We start from the raw sequence: 16,633 nt of genomic DNA on the forward strand, positions 1-16,633 counted from the left end.
GAATCAAGTTCAGTCTTTTCTCTTTTAAAAAAGGCCCCCCCAGCTATGATCTAAGAGGTTTAAAACTATCATTTTCATTTAAAAGTATTTGCATGGTTCACTCTTCACATGCGTGCGTGAAAACTAAAAAAAAAAAGCAGAACTGCAGGTATTTGTTTTTTTCCAGGAACAGCAGCCCTCATTTGTGACGTGATGAACGTGTAAACCCAAATACAGAGAATAAACTCAAGTTCCCATCATCCTTAGGGGGGCGGAGTCACCGAACATCAACAAAAACCCCATCAGGGACTCTGAGTCAAAGAAGAACAAGAAGCGGGTCAGGAGTTCTAACTGCAACATTTATTAGTTGAACAATTATGAAAAATAATCATAAAAAAGACTGGAAGACTAAGATTATGTACAATCTTTTCTTTGAAGTGAGGTCCCTCGTCTGAGTCACTTTCTCAGTCTTTATTTTTTTAAACCACAAAGTTCTTTTTTTTTTTTTGCTCACGATATGTTTCATTGTATAAGACATAGTCCTTTTCTCTCGTTTGACCAAAAAAAATTACATAGGTACATACATACATATACATATATATATTTATATAGATATTTATAAAAACAAACAAAAAAAAATCATTCAAGTATCAAAAAATAGACCACCAGAATCACCAATCGCTCTCATTAAAGTCGTCGTCAGATTAGATCCAAAGTGTCTCCTGATCCTTGGCAAATGTGCAAAAGCAGAACCGGACCGTGTGGGCGGCTGACGTCCGTTTGGATCACGTATCGTACTGCTGGGGGGGTGGGGTGTACCCGGACGCGCAGCCTTAAAAAGTACCATCAATAATCAGCAGCTTCATGCAGCGTCCTCCAGTCACACTGGAGGCCGTACCAGCCCTGCATGGCAGGTTTCGCTCAATCATCTCGCCTAGATTACGTTCATGAATGGAGAGGGATTAAAAAGAGTTAAACCTGTGAACCACGCCTGATCCAGTTACACTCCTATGAAAACATAATAATAATAAAGACAATTTCGTACCAAATAAAAGCACAAAATAGAGATATCAAAAATTCTTTGTAGTGTTTGGTTGGAGTTCATCTCCATCCATCTCCACAGTTCAGAAGGGAGGAGGAGTCTAAACGGACTCCTCCCACTTCCCCTTTCGCTACAAGTCCTGCTGTGAAACCTGCAGCTTCATTTCCTCAAAAAAAAAAAAAAAAAAGGGAGACAAAAACTCTGAAGAACGTCAGGGAGGAGGTGAGAGTCGAGGGAGGAACCGTCGTCCGCCGCGTCAAACTTTTGAAGGATCCGGAAAAAGGCGATGTCGTTTTGCTGCGTGGGAGGTGGGACGCCGGGGGAATTTCATTTTTCCCCGCCCCACCTGCCACGCAGCTGGGCTCGCTCCTGTCCCGACATACTGACCGGGAGGAGCCACAGTGTTCAGCTGCAGGAGGTGAGGGGATACAGACACACAGGTCAGATCATCATGGAGTAAAAAAAACAAAAAGAAAGCACAAACACTATGGGTTGTCCCCCTCCCTCCACTTCAATAATGGTTAACTCTTTTCACCGTCTGCGGTGAAATATTAACAGAAGAAACACAAAGGCAACACTGACAGAATGAAGAACGAAGGCATTCGCAGTGAAAAGAAGAGGAAAAAATGCACTTATTCATGCAAACTTGAAGATTTGGTAAAAGTGCTTAGTCATGGTTGGTTTGTTTCAGAGGAAGCACTGGGTTCAAGTCCTCCTACAGTCAAGCTGAGATGATCCAGACTATGTGTGGGACCCCTCCCCGCCCCTCCCTCCACAAAATGCTACAGAGGACTTCATCACAGTGCTACGATCTCAGCCCCGATTTCCTTCAGCACAAGTCTACATCCCACTGAGCAGAAGCGGAAAGTCCTGCCGATGATGCATAGAATTACAGAAGCAGCTCTGCCGTTTCCTCAGGAAACACGCCCCCCCTCCTCCAGGTACAGGATATGTGCAGCGGGGGGCTAAGCAGCTATTCCTCACGGGAGGTGAAAGGTTGTGAGAGGAGCGCTTCAGAGCGGCCGGCGCCTAATGCAGTGAGAGAGAAAGAGCTGATCACTGAGAGGAAACAAGAGGGAGCGCAGGGGGGGTGATAGCTGCAAAAACAGGGGAGCGGTGAAGACGAGCCACAGCGGGAGTGGTGAAGGAGACGGGCGGGAAAGCGTGGTTTAGTGTTAGGACCGTTGGAGGAAGACGGCGAGGTGGCGAGCAGGAAGGAGTCACAGTCAAAAGGCACACAGGAGGAGGTGAAGGGACAAAAGGTGAGACCGAGGAGGGAGGAGCTCCTTTCAGAATATGGTGGTCTCGTACTTAGTGCTGATCGTGCGCTTGGATTCCTTGGAGTCCACCAGCCAGGCAGCACCGCTCTGGGACTGAGGGTCCCCCTCCTGTTCCAGCAGGTCCCCCTGCTGACATGCAGACAGACACTTTCAGGCTCTAAGTTCACTGTACAAAACACCTAAATATTAACCGAAAAGAAACACGGAATTACTGAAAAATTGCAAACTCCAGCTGCCTAAAATCTGATTAATTTCAGAATAAAATGCGAGAAAAGAACAGTTATTACTGACAGAAGCTGAGCTTTATTTTAAAAATGTAACTGCAAATGTTTTTAACACAACATATACATTTTTAACTTCCAGATTACAGCAAATTTTCAGAAAATGTGGTTTCCCACTTTGCTAAAAAGCAAATGCTACACAGTTTTATAAGCTATTAAGGCCTGCACGATAAATCACAAATTTTACAATATCTGCCTGCATGATACACGTATCGCAAAACACAACGAACTGCATGCTAAAAGAATCTCATGGCAGCTAAAAGCAATTAACAAATCAAATATATTTGACCAATCAGATGGAGCCCTTTTGTGGGTGATCGGACATATAACTGAAGTTAGGTTGACTTTTACCAAAATGAAAACTGTACTTAAACAGTTTCAGTTTTATAAGTTGTTTTGCTGTCTTTTCATGTCATATTGTCATCTTAATAGTGATAAAAATGTTGCACATTGCAAGTTTTTCTCATATTGTGCCAAATATGTTTAAAGACATATCCAAGTATTTATAAGTTGCACCAAAATCCATGTACTGATAATTTTTCTAATATTTATACATGCATACGGAACAATTATGAAAAATTCCCAGTTTGAGTTCTGAGTTCCTGTTTGTGTGCAAATCAGACACAGCTATTATGCAATAGTTTCATCAAACCCCCTAAAATGTCATTAAGATGTCCTTAAACACTGACGGTGAACTCTATAGTGTGTAAAATAGGAACTCCAATAACTTTTTAATGTTTTACCATAAGTCTGCCACAAGAGGGCGCCAAAGCCCACGACTTCATCTAAAACTCTCTGATCTACACCCTGATTGTTCTCCAGCTATCCCCACCCTTCTTGTTCCAGTTCACCTGGATCAGGTGTGTTCGGTTCATTAAAGCTGACTTATAGAGTTAATCATCAGGGAAAAGGGTGGGAATAGAAGAAAAACAAGCTGGAGGGGCGGGGCTTAAGATGAGGCATGATGGTACTCCTCTTTTAACTGCAACTTAGAGTGAAACTTGTTTTGAACACATTGGAAAAAAAATAAAAGGATGAGAACTTATGAAGGGAAATAAATGTGAAATAGTTAAAGAGCTTTAATTTGAAAAGACTAATAGAGGGAATAATTATTAGTTAAAATGCTTCTTAACCTCATCTTTAATAGCAGTAAACAAAAAAACAAAACATGCTTGTTGTTCCACTCACCCCTGACTTGCGTATACTCCCGCGGGGTCTGGGCACAGGTCTGCCCGGCCTCGTCTCAGACACTTCGGAAGCAGCTCCTGCAGACAGATTCTGCTGCTGTTTGGTCCTCTGGGCCTGCAGAGCCAGCTGGTACGCCACCTCAAACGCCTGACCGAGCGTCAGGATGATCTCGTAGGTCAGATTCTGGAGGAATATCTTGGAGTAAATGCTCTGGCCGGCAAACATGGCACATCTCATGAGGTGAAACAGCTTGAAAGTGAAATACTTTCATCTATAGTGAAGGGCTGAAGGAGTTCTTTGTTTAGCTCTGAAAACGTTCTAACAAGGAAAACCTGCTTCATCTGGAAAACAGTGATGATGCAGCATAGAATGAAACTTATAAACAAGTTTAAGTGACAAAAATGATGGCTTTGTCGTCGCCGGCGATGGTTATCAAACTCCTGTAATGTTCACAGCTGACGGTGGGATCACACAGAGGACACGGCAGAGCTCCGATAACCACAGACACTAGAGAAAGCCTGCTTTGTTCAGATGACCGCTCTCAGACCGGGCAGATTAAAGGCCCGATCCTGGATCTCTGGGGGACACTAGCAGGTAATGGAGGCTGGTTATCTCAGCTGAAGTGGTGCTGGATCCCAGAGGAGGCTATCGAGAAGAGCCTAGGCGTGAAACTCAGAGGAGATGGGGCGAGTCTGGAGATAACAGTGATGACTGGACACACTGATGTTTGCAACTCCTCACCAACATTTATTTGACAGCGTTTCCTTTCCTTTTTAAAAACGCTTTTTGTTGTAAAAAATAAATATCCAATCACAATTTTTTAGGAAGAGTGGCTAAAATTCTCCAAAACTACAAAAGAAAAAGGTTAAATAGCTGATTAACAGGATGTAATTTTAAAAAATGATGCTTTAACTATTCTCTATCTGCTCACTTTGATATATTTATTCAGATTTTATGTCTGCTAAAACTCTGGAAGTCTTTAGAGAGTGAAAGGAAGCCAAGAAGAAAACTTTTCCATGACCTCCTGGTTTTCCTATATGAACCAGATTTCCTGCTTTGAAGTTCAGAGCAGAAGTCCTCACCAGATCCACCGTGCTGAAGACGTGGCAGTAGTGGTGGCTGGTCTGCAGGTCTTTAGTGATGTAAGCAAACGTGCACAGGTCCTCAGGGTCCTGGGCTGCACAGGATATGTTGCGGATCTCGTGCTCTGCAATGATGTTCTGCATGGAGAAACACAGGAAGTGAGCTGGCGAAAACTATGGAGAAGTCTATTTTACTGTAAGCGAATACAGTTTGCAAGTAAGCAACAATTTCGAAATTTCTCTTTAAACTACATCTATCAGGTTCAATTCAAGGCAAAAAAACATTTCTTTTACTCAATCCTTCTTTAAATCCTCAGGATTCTTCTCTGATTTCCAGAGCAAAATGACTTTGCCTGAGAAGTCTCAGAAAACGACACAATTAAAAAAAAAAAGTTGGCTAAAAATGAAATAATCATATTTAAAAAGGCAACTGGGAACACTTTTACAATAGATGATCGGAGTGAAACTTTAAAGAATGTAAACCGCAGTGAGAAAGATATCAAACTAGGAAAAGAGGAGCGCTCAACGATGCTCACCTTGTTGGCTGCGTCGATGAATTTGACACCTTTATACGTGATGGAGAGGACGATGGTCGGAACTTTCCTCATTTGTTCTGTGGATCTCTGAAAGAAAAAAGACCACAGATTAATAAAAATAAAGATGAAGAACTAACATCATCCACCGACATTCCAGGTCTCGCTCACCCGCATTTTGGCACAAGCGTCCTGCGTGGATTCTGTGCCCCTCAGCTCTTTAATAAGCATTGAACCGAGGTACTGCAAGCAAACGACAGAAAATCTGTTGGACTGATTGTACTTTAGCATCTGCTGATGACATTAGAGGCAAAGTGTTTATGTACGTTAGCTTCATAGGAGCAGGACTCAAAAATAAGCTCCTCGGGCTGGTGGTGCCAGTCCTGGACCGGAGCATACGGAGCAGCCAGACTAGGAGGTCTCAGAGTCAAGCGAGGCTCCCGATTCCACTCCTCGTGGCGCTCCTGGAGACGATAAAAAGGCGCAGAATTAGCTGAGAATCTTTATAACTGCTAAGTCACACTGATGTGCTTGAGGCAAAACAGAAAAACGACATACGTGAGGCTTGTGGCGCTCGCTACGATGTCTTTGGGAAGCTTCATAGTCGCTCTCTGCCGCCTTCCTCCTGCTGGGCTCTCCTGCAGGCACCAGGGGGTCCATGGAGTGTCCAGAGTACTGCTCCATGTGACTGAGAGGAGAGGAGGTGGGAGATCCTGGCAGGTCCTGAACCTGGAGAAACCAGAAAAATGGGATGTGATGGACAGCTTTTATTTATTTATTTTTTTTAAGTTCAGATGTATTTTGACCAAAGGGGATCAAGATCTTAGATGGAGCTTCACAAGATTCCTTTACAAAAAAACAACCTAAAGTGAAAACGTAAAATAAGCAGAAGTGAATAACTAGAGCTGGGCGATATGGACGTTTTTAAATCACGATAAAGTTTTTTCATATCATGCACTAATGACATACAATCTAACTTGTACTCCTCAAAGAGGGAGAAAACGCTTGCAAAATAGAAGTCTATCGCAATAGCCTTATTTCCTACCGAGACAAAGTTCTATTGCGATAAATATCGTCATTTTATCGAAGCATCACTTCTTAGGAGGTCGTTTCTGTTCTCTCTGATCAACATTTGAGCTTTAAATGTCAGCATTCAAAGACGAAACAAACTGTGGAAGCTCTCACCCTGATCTGAGACAAGCGGGGAGGTTTCACCGGAGGCTCCTCATACGGTCTCTCTGCTAAAGAGGCGATGATCCGCTTCCTGTGGCCAAGCAAGGTGATTTTCAGGACCTGAAGGAAGAAAACAGGGGAAAAAGTAAAAAAAATGCATGGAAAATGATTATTTTTTTTCCTGTTGGAAGTCTTCATGAAAACAAGACAAACCGAACATGAGCAGCCTTGTGATTTTACACAAGGTCAAGTAGGTACGAACGATGAATTGATGCAAAACAAGTCCCCAAGGTCCTGCATCTACCACCAACATCCCCGCTCTACCTGGATCAGATCCTTTTAGATTCAACAAACTAATCCAGGTAATCAGCAGCAGGTAGGGCGGGGGCAACTGAGGTCAAGTGGAGTGGTAACTAGGGGTGTGAATTGGGAAGAGTCTGGCGATATGATAAGTATCGCGATATATCCTACGACTGGACCAGTCGTAGGATATATCGCGATACTTATCATATATTATTCAATGATCACAAGATTAAGAACTGCAATTGTATCTCATATTGGCTACAAGTCGCTTTACCCAAGTGAATTAATGTTGCTTTTCTTATTATGAAATGCTTGTTCTTAAAGGTAAAAATCAACATTTTTAGATTTCCACAAAAAATATTTTTCAGAATAATAGAAAAAAAAAGCATAGACTGAATGTGGCTAAAAAATAAGGTTCAAAAAGTATGATTGAGAAAATAAAGGGCTGTTTATTTCCAATATTACTAAAAGTAACTTATAAATGATTCAGGAGCCTGAACTGTGCTTCAAAAATAACGGGGGGGGGGGGAACAATTCTTTAAAGAAACATTTAGTGTGATGTGAAGCAGCATGACAGGACAAATATCGTCTTGTCAACATTTTAAACCAATACAAGAATCACCTAATGAAATATCGCAGTATATCGCCAAATCGATTCTTTCCTACAGCCATAGAGAGAACTCTAAAGAGTTGGGGTCCAGTAGAATTACATTTCAAAATCTTCATGGAGTCACAAAGTGTTAAAAAAATAGAGCTTCAAATAAGACACATTTGAATCAAATGAAAACTCAATATGTTAAATATTGATCTTATAAAAGACAAAACTCTTTGAAAAACCTTTAAAAAATGAGGTTGGAAGGTCATGAAACTCAACTAGAAATGAAGATGAAAAACTACTTAATTTTAGAGAAAAAAAAAGTCATTTTGCAGCAGAACCTTCACAATAGTTTCTTTATCCAAAAAGCTGGATCTGCTGTAAAGTTCAGTATGGGAGTTCTACTTTTCACCGTCTATGAACTCTACTCTAATGTGGTTACACTAAATTCCTCCAGACAAACTCAAAATCTTTCCCCCCCCTCCATGCACGCTCCCCGGACGTCAGCGTGACTCACGTTGACGATTTCCAGCTCCCAGAGGTTTTTAACACAGTCCAGGGTGTGGTAGTTGCTGGCCAGGAAGTTGGGCAAATACTCCTGCAGACCCAGATTTTCCAGCCAGGCGGACAAGGAGCTGCTGCCGTCACAGCCCAGCGCCTTCACCTGAGGGAGAGCAGATGATCCACTTCAGACGCTTTGAGGGGTTCTGGACAGCGACGGCGCCAGAAGGATGTCATGCTAATTCGCTCAACATTTTAAAGTCTTTTGATCTTTTTCAAAGCGTTCCTAATGTTGTTTTTTAAATTGTGACTATAATATTATTAGCTAAAATAATTTTTAAAAAGCAATTTTCCATGACAGATTCTGCAGAGATGCAGTAGTTACTCGAGATTTACCTCTCTTACGGGTGAGGCCGTATATTTTGTTTTGTTTGTACTCTTTGGGAGGTTTTTATGTCTTTTCCTCCTATCCTCGTTTGCAGATTGGTGCCTAAATTGTTCGGAACACCTGATTGGACGAGGACCTCCAGCTCACCCTTCAAATACTGCCACATCATCTGTTGGAACCAGCACCCCCCGTCCCCAGCTGACAGCAGCAGAGCATTTTCTTTGTCTGGCTTCTGTTAGGGGCTTTGGTTATTTATGTGTGGTTTTCTGTACATTAATTCCCAGCTTATTTTCATCCTGGGTTTGTTGGTGAGAGTTTTTGAGTCATTCGTATATTTAGCTTTTTCTACCTTTATGTTACATCTTTTACAAGCCCCAAGATAAGGTTGCAACATAAATTGGGGCTCGTCCGGGATCAATTGTGCTTGCAACAGTTTTGGTGGCCTTGTCTGATGATATATGTCTTTCGGATTTGTCTAGTAGTAGTTTGGTTGACAGTTTCTTTGTGAGAGTTAATGATAACGACGTTTGATTTTGGGAAATTTGTTTTGGCTCCATGTTTAGAGAAGTTAGATGAGTGTCCAAAAACTGACCTACTAACAGAGTAAAAAGTACTTTTTGTCTAGTTGTGGTCGCGACTGTTGGCACAGAGCAACTCAACCTAACATTAGCGGTGCAACAAAAATGGCGACCAATTTTAGAGCTTTGCAGCCATACAGTTTTGAGTCAGCTGCAAGGAAAAAAAGACGTACATGGATCAATTTGTCTGCAAGTGGATGCATCAGAATAGAGCAGAGCAGGGAACTTATGGCTTATCGACTGTAGCTTCTACATCACAGCTACAAGGTTTTTCAAACTAAATTTTGATCAGTTTCTGATTCAATTTGAATAAAGAAATGCTATAAAAACAATTTTAAGTTGAGCTTTCTTTATATACATGTTAAAAATGGCAAAAATACAATTTTTATTGCAGTAGATGTTTAAGACATTATTTTATGCAAATATAGTCAAATAGTAGGTTAGATTTATCTTCACTTTTAGACTATAAATCCACTTCATAATGCACGTGAACCCCTCCAGCACATGTTTTACAGGTTGAGGATGACTTGTTACCTTCGGAAAGGCGCGTGCTGCATGCAGGATCTTCTTCCTGTGGCTCGTGTCCGTGATCCCGATGTCTCTTAAGTCCTGGTCCTCCATGACATTACTCCCCTACAAAACCAAAGACAAAACCAGGGTCACCGGTACTGTCATGCAGGAGGTCGAGGGAAGGCATCTGTGACCGTGGTGCTCTGTAAAAATGAAACTGCGATCTCTGCGCCTCAACACAAGGTTAGATTTACTGACTCCCCATATGCATAAACGTCAATGATCTCTTAGTGAGGCTTAAGTGTGCAGGTGAGCTGCAGTGAATGATGCTCAAGCGGCTCTTTGTTTAGACATCCCGGTTGAGACGGCGTGGCAGGTAATGGATAGTGGGGAGAGGAGCCATAAATCAATGGCAGGGATGCAGAGCAGTCAGCATTCCTCAGATGAACGAGGAGGAGTCCTGGAGCTGACAGCAGTTTGGAAATCAAAACACCTGACTCGCAGACGCATCTCCTGATTTATTTGTGCGTGCAGATCTAATGGTTTTTGAAGTCGTTATAAAGCGATCCCATTCAGTGAAGCAGCAGGAAGCTGGTAGGAGCCCAGATCCATCCCGTCAGGCGGGAGCCATGGAGGCAGGAATAACGGGGGGGGGCGGGGTTTGGGTCAGCAGCTTAACCTCATCTGCTGAAGTGTTACGGTCAGCAGGAGCTGCTGTCTCAAGCACATACTGTGATGGATCCACATGGCAGACTCATCAATACCACCTTAAGGTTAATAACTGATGCTCACTTGCACAGCCTCGAGCAGAAGAGACTGCAGAGTGCAGACTTAACCTGAACAGGACACTTAATTGTTGTTTTTTCGCTTAATTACTAAATTAGTCTCAGTTTCAATGTTTTATCATCCCATTAATATCCTAATTTAAGCGTGTTTTCTGTTTAAATGAGCGGGAGGCAGGAACTTCTGTGAGCACCTGAGCTCTTTAAAAGCCGCGTCCATCATAATGATCCTCAGTCTTGGTTAAAACTCACATTATCGTCCATTAAACTCCCAACTTAAAAGCCTTCATCTCTCAGAGGCAACCCGATCCTCTGAAACGTTATAGGGAGCTGCATGAATAATGACTCCATCAAAGTCCGCGGGTGATTGCATTATCCTCCCTCTGGAGATCAACTGATAAATGAATCTTTTTTTCTGAGAGGGGGGAGTAGCATACAGCTCTAACAAGCCGGACTCACCCATTTCCTGGGTTAAATGGGGGGTTTTGTTTTAACTGTTGAATTTTTCTCTGGATCTTCAAAAGGAGGTTTTGTATGGGTTTAATTTGTTAAAAAAAAGAAACCAAAGAGCTAATTATCAAATAATGTACTTCATATTCAACATGGTAAACTTCAAAAACATGTTTGGATAAGCAGCAGGGAATAGCTCAACTCTCCAGAGATTATGATGTCACACAGTAAACTCAATATGACAAACATGAAAACATTGTTTTTAAATGTGTGTGAAGCGGCGAAACAAACAGAAGGAATATGTCATGTTGATAACTAAAGATTAGTTTTTTTTGGGAGGATTTACTATGGAGAGAAAATAGACTAACCTCGATTTATGCGTCCATAATTCTTGATTTGTGCATAACTTTGGATTTGTGTGGGAGTTATTTTCTCTCCATAATTTACACTCAATTTGTTGCCATTGGAACGTTTAAGTCTCACTCTGATCATCTTTAGATGCATTGTAAAAGTGTACCCAGTGTTCCTTAAATAATAATTATTCAGTTTTAACCTAAAATCCAAAAACATGTGACATTTCCGAGAACATAGTTTCTGCAGAGTCCGGAGCAACCCCGCCCCCCTTCCCTTCCCCAAGCAGGATAAGGAGCTTGTTACATGCCCAGCATGTTTTTTTTCTTCCATAAATAAGCGTTTTATTAAATTAATTTTTTGTCTGCTCCTGATTCGCAATGATTTAAATAAAGAAATACTCAGAAGGGCAATTTTGAGCTTAATTTTCCTTATGTATAACCTTAAAAAGCCACAATAAACATGATAAAAGCACAATTTTCATTAGAGTGGATCTTAAACGTCAACCATGATTTTGATACATTGACTTAAAGTGTAATAATTGTTCTTTCACAAATACAAAAACCTGTTAAAAAAAACTATATTTACAGATAAAAGTTATTTTAACCTTATAAAAGCTGCCATTGAAAAAAAAATGTTAGAATTTTTTTTTTTTTTTTTTACAGGAAACAGCACAAATCCTAATAGGGACCATAAAGTGAAAACAATCAATCTCGGATCAATTTTTTGGCCACCAGAACAAAAACTTTTTTTTTGGTCAATAATAGGGCTATAAGGGAACTCACTATTATATCCAACTACTAATTGCACTTTGTTACTTTCCTTAGATAAACTTTCATTTTGAATGTTTAATTATTTATTATGTATTTGCAGTTTTTTGGGGGGGGATGTTGTTTGTGTTCAAATGTCCCTAAAGGGATATTAACAGATCCCAATCGCTGCACAGCAGTCGTCAATTAATCCATTCAAACCACTAAGCTGAAACGCATGAAAACATTCTGGATTTTTCTGCAGGGTTTTAGTTTCATCGATTTGATTCAGTGTAACCACTTTGACTTTTAACATCTGACACTAGTAAAAATAGAAAAAACAAAAAGAAGAGCTGGTTCTACATTTGAAGAAACTGTTAGATTGACTATGAAGCAGAAAAACTCCAACCATTATGGAAAAACTGAGTTCTTTTTGAAAAAGTAATTATTGCTAAAAAAAGATATCCATGGATGTTTGCTCTTCTCTCACTGACCACATTAAAGCTAGTGTCAGACAAAGAGGAGTCCCAGCAGCAAACCGGCCCTGCCGAACATGAAACAGCCAGCAGAAACTGCACAAAACCTGAAAAAAAAAAAGAGAGAAGGGGCTGTTCTGTTTCAACCAGTAGTTTTTTGGCCACCACTGGACAGCAGCAGCGGGGCTGCATCTGGACGGGACATCTGCCCCACGAGTCGATAAAAAGGCCCTAATTGGTTTCGTCTCTGAAAACTGATATCGATCGGCTTTTAGAGTGAGCCTGCAGGGCCGGCTCAGAGAGCAGAGCGTGCTGAGTGGCAGAATCGACACAGTTTAAAGCTGGAACACTATTCAACAACATCATGCTCACCGTCGCACCAGCGTGCACACAAAGCGGACTGATGCTGCAGGAGACAAGCTGCAAACAGCCACATTAGACGTCCACCTTTACAGATGCTAATAGTGTTTTAGGAAAATGAAAGATGTAGTACTGCTGCTGGAAACGAACAATAATCCAAAAGATGAATCACCTTTTTTCACAATCTGGATGTAATAATTATAGTTTAATGACTAAGAAGCAAATAAATCTGTGCATATTTGCTGCTTTTTAAAAAAGATCTTTTAAGTATTACGTTTTTAGCCAAAATCAGACAGTTTCCAGAGCGGCAGGAGCTCTTTAGAAAGTCGTCTCTGAGTTGAGGGGGGGCTGTTTGTATGGACCAACCTTCCCTCCCTGTTGCTGACACCTCTCTTTTCAAGCAGGGAGCTTGTAGCCTTCCAAACGTAATTTCTACGACACAAATCAGCTCCTTTTCAAATTGTGTTGTTTTTCTGCTCCTGATTGACAATACAAATAAATAAATACAAAGAAAAGCATTTTTAAGCTCAGTTTTCCTCAAATATGTCCTACATAATAAGGAAAATGTCACAAGAACATATTAAAAACACAATTTACATAAGAGTGGGTCTTTAAAGTAGACGACTGCAGCAACATTTAACATCTAAGGCTTCAGCTTTGTCTCGCATAAGCAGGAGTTGATTTCCACAAATGGAGAGTTGTCAGAAAATTGTGTGAAAATTTTGCGTCTTTTGCTCTGTGGCATTATTCAGACATGGCTTTGTAAAAATAAAAGACCCTGAAAGGTTTGCTTCAACCGTTAATGGGATGGACAGAGTGAGTGGTAGTCTGTTTGACAGCAAAAAAGAAAAAAAAATGCATTATTAAAAGATGTTGGAGCAAAATATTAGTTACAACAATGTAAAATATTCAACAGAAAGAGCATTGTGTTATATTATTTTAATTATTTGGAGCATTTTTTTCAACAATCCAACTGTTCAGCACATTTTCTCAAACCTCCAGTGGGACAGAACAACCTTTGCCTGAGTTTTGACTTGGCGGCGTGTGCACAGCTGACTCAGGGAGCGGTGCGCGCCGCGCTGACGTCCTCCATCACTTACTATTGCGTTTGCACATCAGAGACAGATTTACAGCTGCAGCTCCTTCAGCTCCATTTTAGACTCGGTTATTTAAAATGTAGAGGCAGAAAAAAACTGTTGCATGCAGAGTTAGTTGAACACTAGACTTCAGCAGAACTGCTGAAATCGTTCTAAAGCTAAACCCTGGAGACATCAATCAGACCGACATATAGATGCTGAAGTTAAATCTGTGTCAAGAACTGGAGAAAAGCTGTTTATTTTCATAAACAAAGCAACTAACTTGGTATATTACAAGAGTTATGACATAAGCAGAAAACCGCTGCAGTAGAATCGGGAACTCACCATGTAGTGCAGGTCGTCAAAGCCGTTCAGCAGCAGCTTGCTCTCGTACTGAGGCAGCCCCACATGCTCCAGCCAGTCCCCCACGGGCTGGTCCAGCAGCCGGCCTGAAGCACCTGCTGACAGGGGAAAGCGCTTCAGCAGGGAGAAACCCTTCAGCCGGTAGCAGCGACACTCCGAGGACGAGACGTGGCATCGCCACATCATTCCGGGCCAGCACAGCCGAGCGCATCGGCAACAGGACGGTGAAGGAGACAGCGTTCTCCGCGGACGGGGCGTCAGCTCCCGCTGGGCTGCGGGGGCCAAACCACACGAGGCGAGACGGATAAAATTGCCCCAGGGCGCAGGGGAAAAGCATAGGAGGGGTGGAGGGGACTTGAGCTAATAGAGGTGAACTTTCTAGGTAAATTACACAATTTCCAAACAACTGCCTTGATCACAGCTGACAAGAAAGATCACAGAAAGTTCATGTTTCAGTAAAAAAAGACTATCGTATTTTAGAATTAACTCTTAAGAACTAAAGGTCCTCCATTCTGCACTAAAACCCGTAGACACATCTCTCTTCTGTTTAAAACATCCAGGCATGAAAGCTTCAAAACAACAAAAGTCCTCATCAAACTATCAGAATCCTATCTCATTTTATTTTTTTTATCTGCTCAACCTCCAACAGCCCCGTTACTGATGAGATTCAAACACCAGTTAATCCATTTGGTGACTCCAGAAGTTCAGAGGAAACAAAAATGTCCCAGCAAAGATACAAAAATCCAATCATTCTTCAAAAATACTTTTAGACATAAACTGAATCCGTGAGTTGTTTTGTTTTTTTAAATCAAAAAATAGGAGGTGTGATCAGAAGCAGAGACTCATTAGGAACAAAGATGGCATGCACGCCGCCTCATCCCGCATGTCGAGTGGAATCCCATTGTCCCGCCGGTGCACCGTCATGCTGCTTCCGACTCCCTCCCCTCCTAACTCTCCTCTGCTCTCTCCTCTCGTCTCTGCAAACACTGCAGGTGGTGGATCCTTAAAGTTAGCAGCTGTTTTGTTCTGTAATCCTCCTCCACCTACATCTCCTACAGCTTTTTTCTTCTGTGTTTCTGCAGAATGGATCTCCAATTCCTGATCCCTCTGATGCAAGAGACTGCAGGGAGGTAACCAATCAAGTCCCAGCGTTGTGGGCAAACGCTTGAATATTAAGAGGAGTGGGGAAATGAAGACGTGGAGCTTTTTGTGGCTAAATCAAAGGGAAGTTTTTTTTTTTTTTTTTTTCTCAATAGCTGCCTGAAATATTGAGCTGTAGGCCTGGCAGCTGAAAGGCTGAGGCTTCCGTACGGATCAGAGGGTTTAGCATCAGACCAGGCAAAAAAAAAAAAAAGCAGTCAGGGATGGGACTCTAACTCAACTGCAGCAGTGTCAGCTTTCTTCCTGACTACAGAGTAAAATGAGCTGCCACCCCCTTGACATATGTAGGGATTAATATTTTAACAGCCTACTTCAGTACATGGCATAATAAACCAGGAGGCTAAAATAATACGGTGCAGGGAAAGTGAGGATGAGCGTTTGAATAGATTGAAAAGGGCTGCAGAATGAAGGTGAAGGCTGAGGGATGCTGGAGGGGAATGCAGAAAGGGAAGGAAGTCGATTGATCGGGTATCGTCCATCAATCCGGATGACAGCGAAAAACAAGAACAGAATTTTGAAATTCCAGCGACGAATCAAATCAAAGGTATTTCTGTACCTTTGTTTGGAAAAAACAATTGTATTTGCAGCCTAGAGATGAGGACTTGTCAAACACATCCAACATAAAGACCTTTAGGCAGCTTTTGTCATAGTAAAGTTGGTTTTGGTGTTGACAGCGATCTAAGAGATTAACTTTTAATATTTGTACAATTAACATCTTTTTGTTTTTCTCAACAGGTGCCCTACAATAAAAAAGTCTGCATAATGACATGATATGTGAAAGACTGCTGCTGTTTTAACAAAAAAAAAAAAAAAAACGCTTTGCATAATTTTAAACCTTAATAAAGCTTTTTAGTATTAAATTATATAATTTACTATTTTTGGAAAGAGTTTGGCAATACAATACGTATCGTGATACACGTGTCATGATACGATACGTGTCCCAATATATTGGGTCAATTTAGGATAATCTTAAAATAAATAAAAACCAGACTGTAAATTTAAAAAAAAAAAAAATTGAAGAAAAAATTATGAATTTGAAATTAAATTGTAAATTTGAAAAAAATAATGTTGCAATCATGAAAAAAAATGAAAATTAGAATAATAGATGGTACATTTAAAACTTGAGTAAAAAGAAAAAAATTAAACCTTAAACTGTTACTAAATAAAAAATAAAAAAAAAATTTACTTGTATTCTTAGCTTCCTTTTTTACGGTTCTTCCCCTTTGCTTAGTTTCAATTCAGTTTTCGCTGATCCTATTTTTACGCGGGGGCGGGGCTTTGAGCTCATTGGCTACCGGGACAATCAAATGAACACAAAGAAAAAGGTATTTTATGATCGTTCATATCCTATCTCATCAATGTGAAACTGATCTCTCATAGCAGTCTAGCGTACTCCAGGACACTGGTAAAAAACACTGACCCAGTGAATTAC

At 41.1% G+C, this 16,633-nt stretch overlaps 1 protein-coding gene across 2 annotated transcripts in view; it reads right to left on the minus strand.

Annotated features, from left to right (window-relative positions):
• Positions 1-317: 317 nt before the first annotated feature.
• Positions 318-16,633, minus strand: part of LOC112159144 (ankyrin repeat and SAM domain-containing protein 1A) — a 56,928-nt gene continuing 40,612 nt past the window's right edge. The window contains exons 17-27 of one of the 2 annotated variants that reach the window (XM_024293038.2): positions 14,023-14,138; positions 9,458-9,556; positions 7,974-8,120; positions 6,571-6,678; positions 5,944-6,114; positions 5,712-5,849; positions 5,557-5,628; positions 5,389-5,475; positions 4,853-4,990; positions 3,771-3,953; positions 318-2,427 (exon numbers count right to left, since the gene is read on the minus strand). In XM_024293038.2, the coding sequence (XP_024148806.1) occupies positions 2,311-2,427; positions 3,771-3,953; positions 4,853-4,990; positions 5,389-5,475; positions 5,557-5,628; positions 5,712-5,849; positions 5,944-6,114; positions 6,571-6,678; positions 7,974-8,120; positions 9,458-9,556; positions 14,023-14,138 (1,376 nt within the window). In that variant the 3' untranslated portion in view covers positions 318-2,310. Of the gene's footprint in view, positions 2,431-3,770; positions 3,954-4,852; positions 4,991-5,388; positions 5,476-5,556; positions 5,629-5,711; positions 5,850-5,943; positions 6,115-6,570; positions 6,679-7,973; positions 8,121-9,457; positions 9,557-14,022; positions 14,139-16,633 lie in introns of both variants that reach the window. The other variant, XM_024293037.2, reaches the window with a different exon arrangement.

This window comes from Oryzias melastigma, linkage group LG7 (assembly GCF_002922805.2).
Source record: "Oryzias melastigma strain HK-1 linkage group LG7, ASM292280v2, whole genome shotgun sequence".
In the NCBI taxonomy this organism is placed as follows: Eukaryota; Metazoa; Chordata; class Actinopteri; order Beloniformes; family Adrianichthyidae; genus Oryzias; species Oryzias melastigma.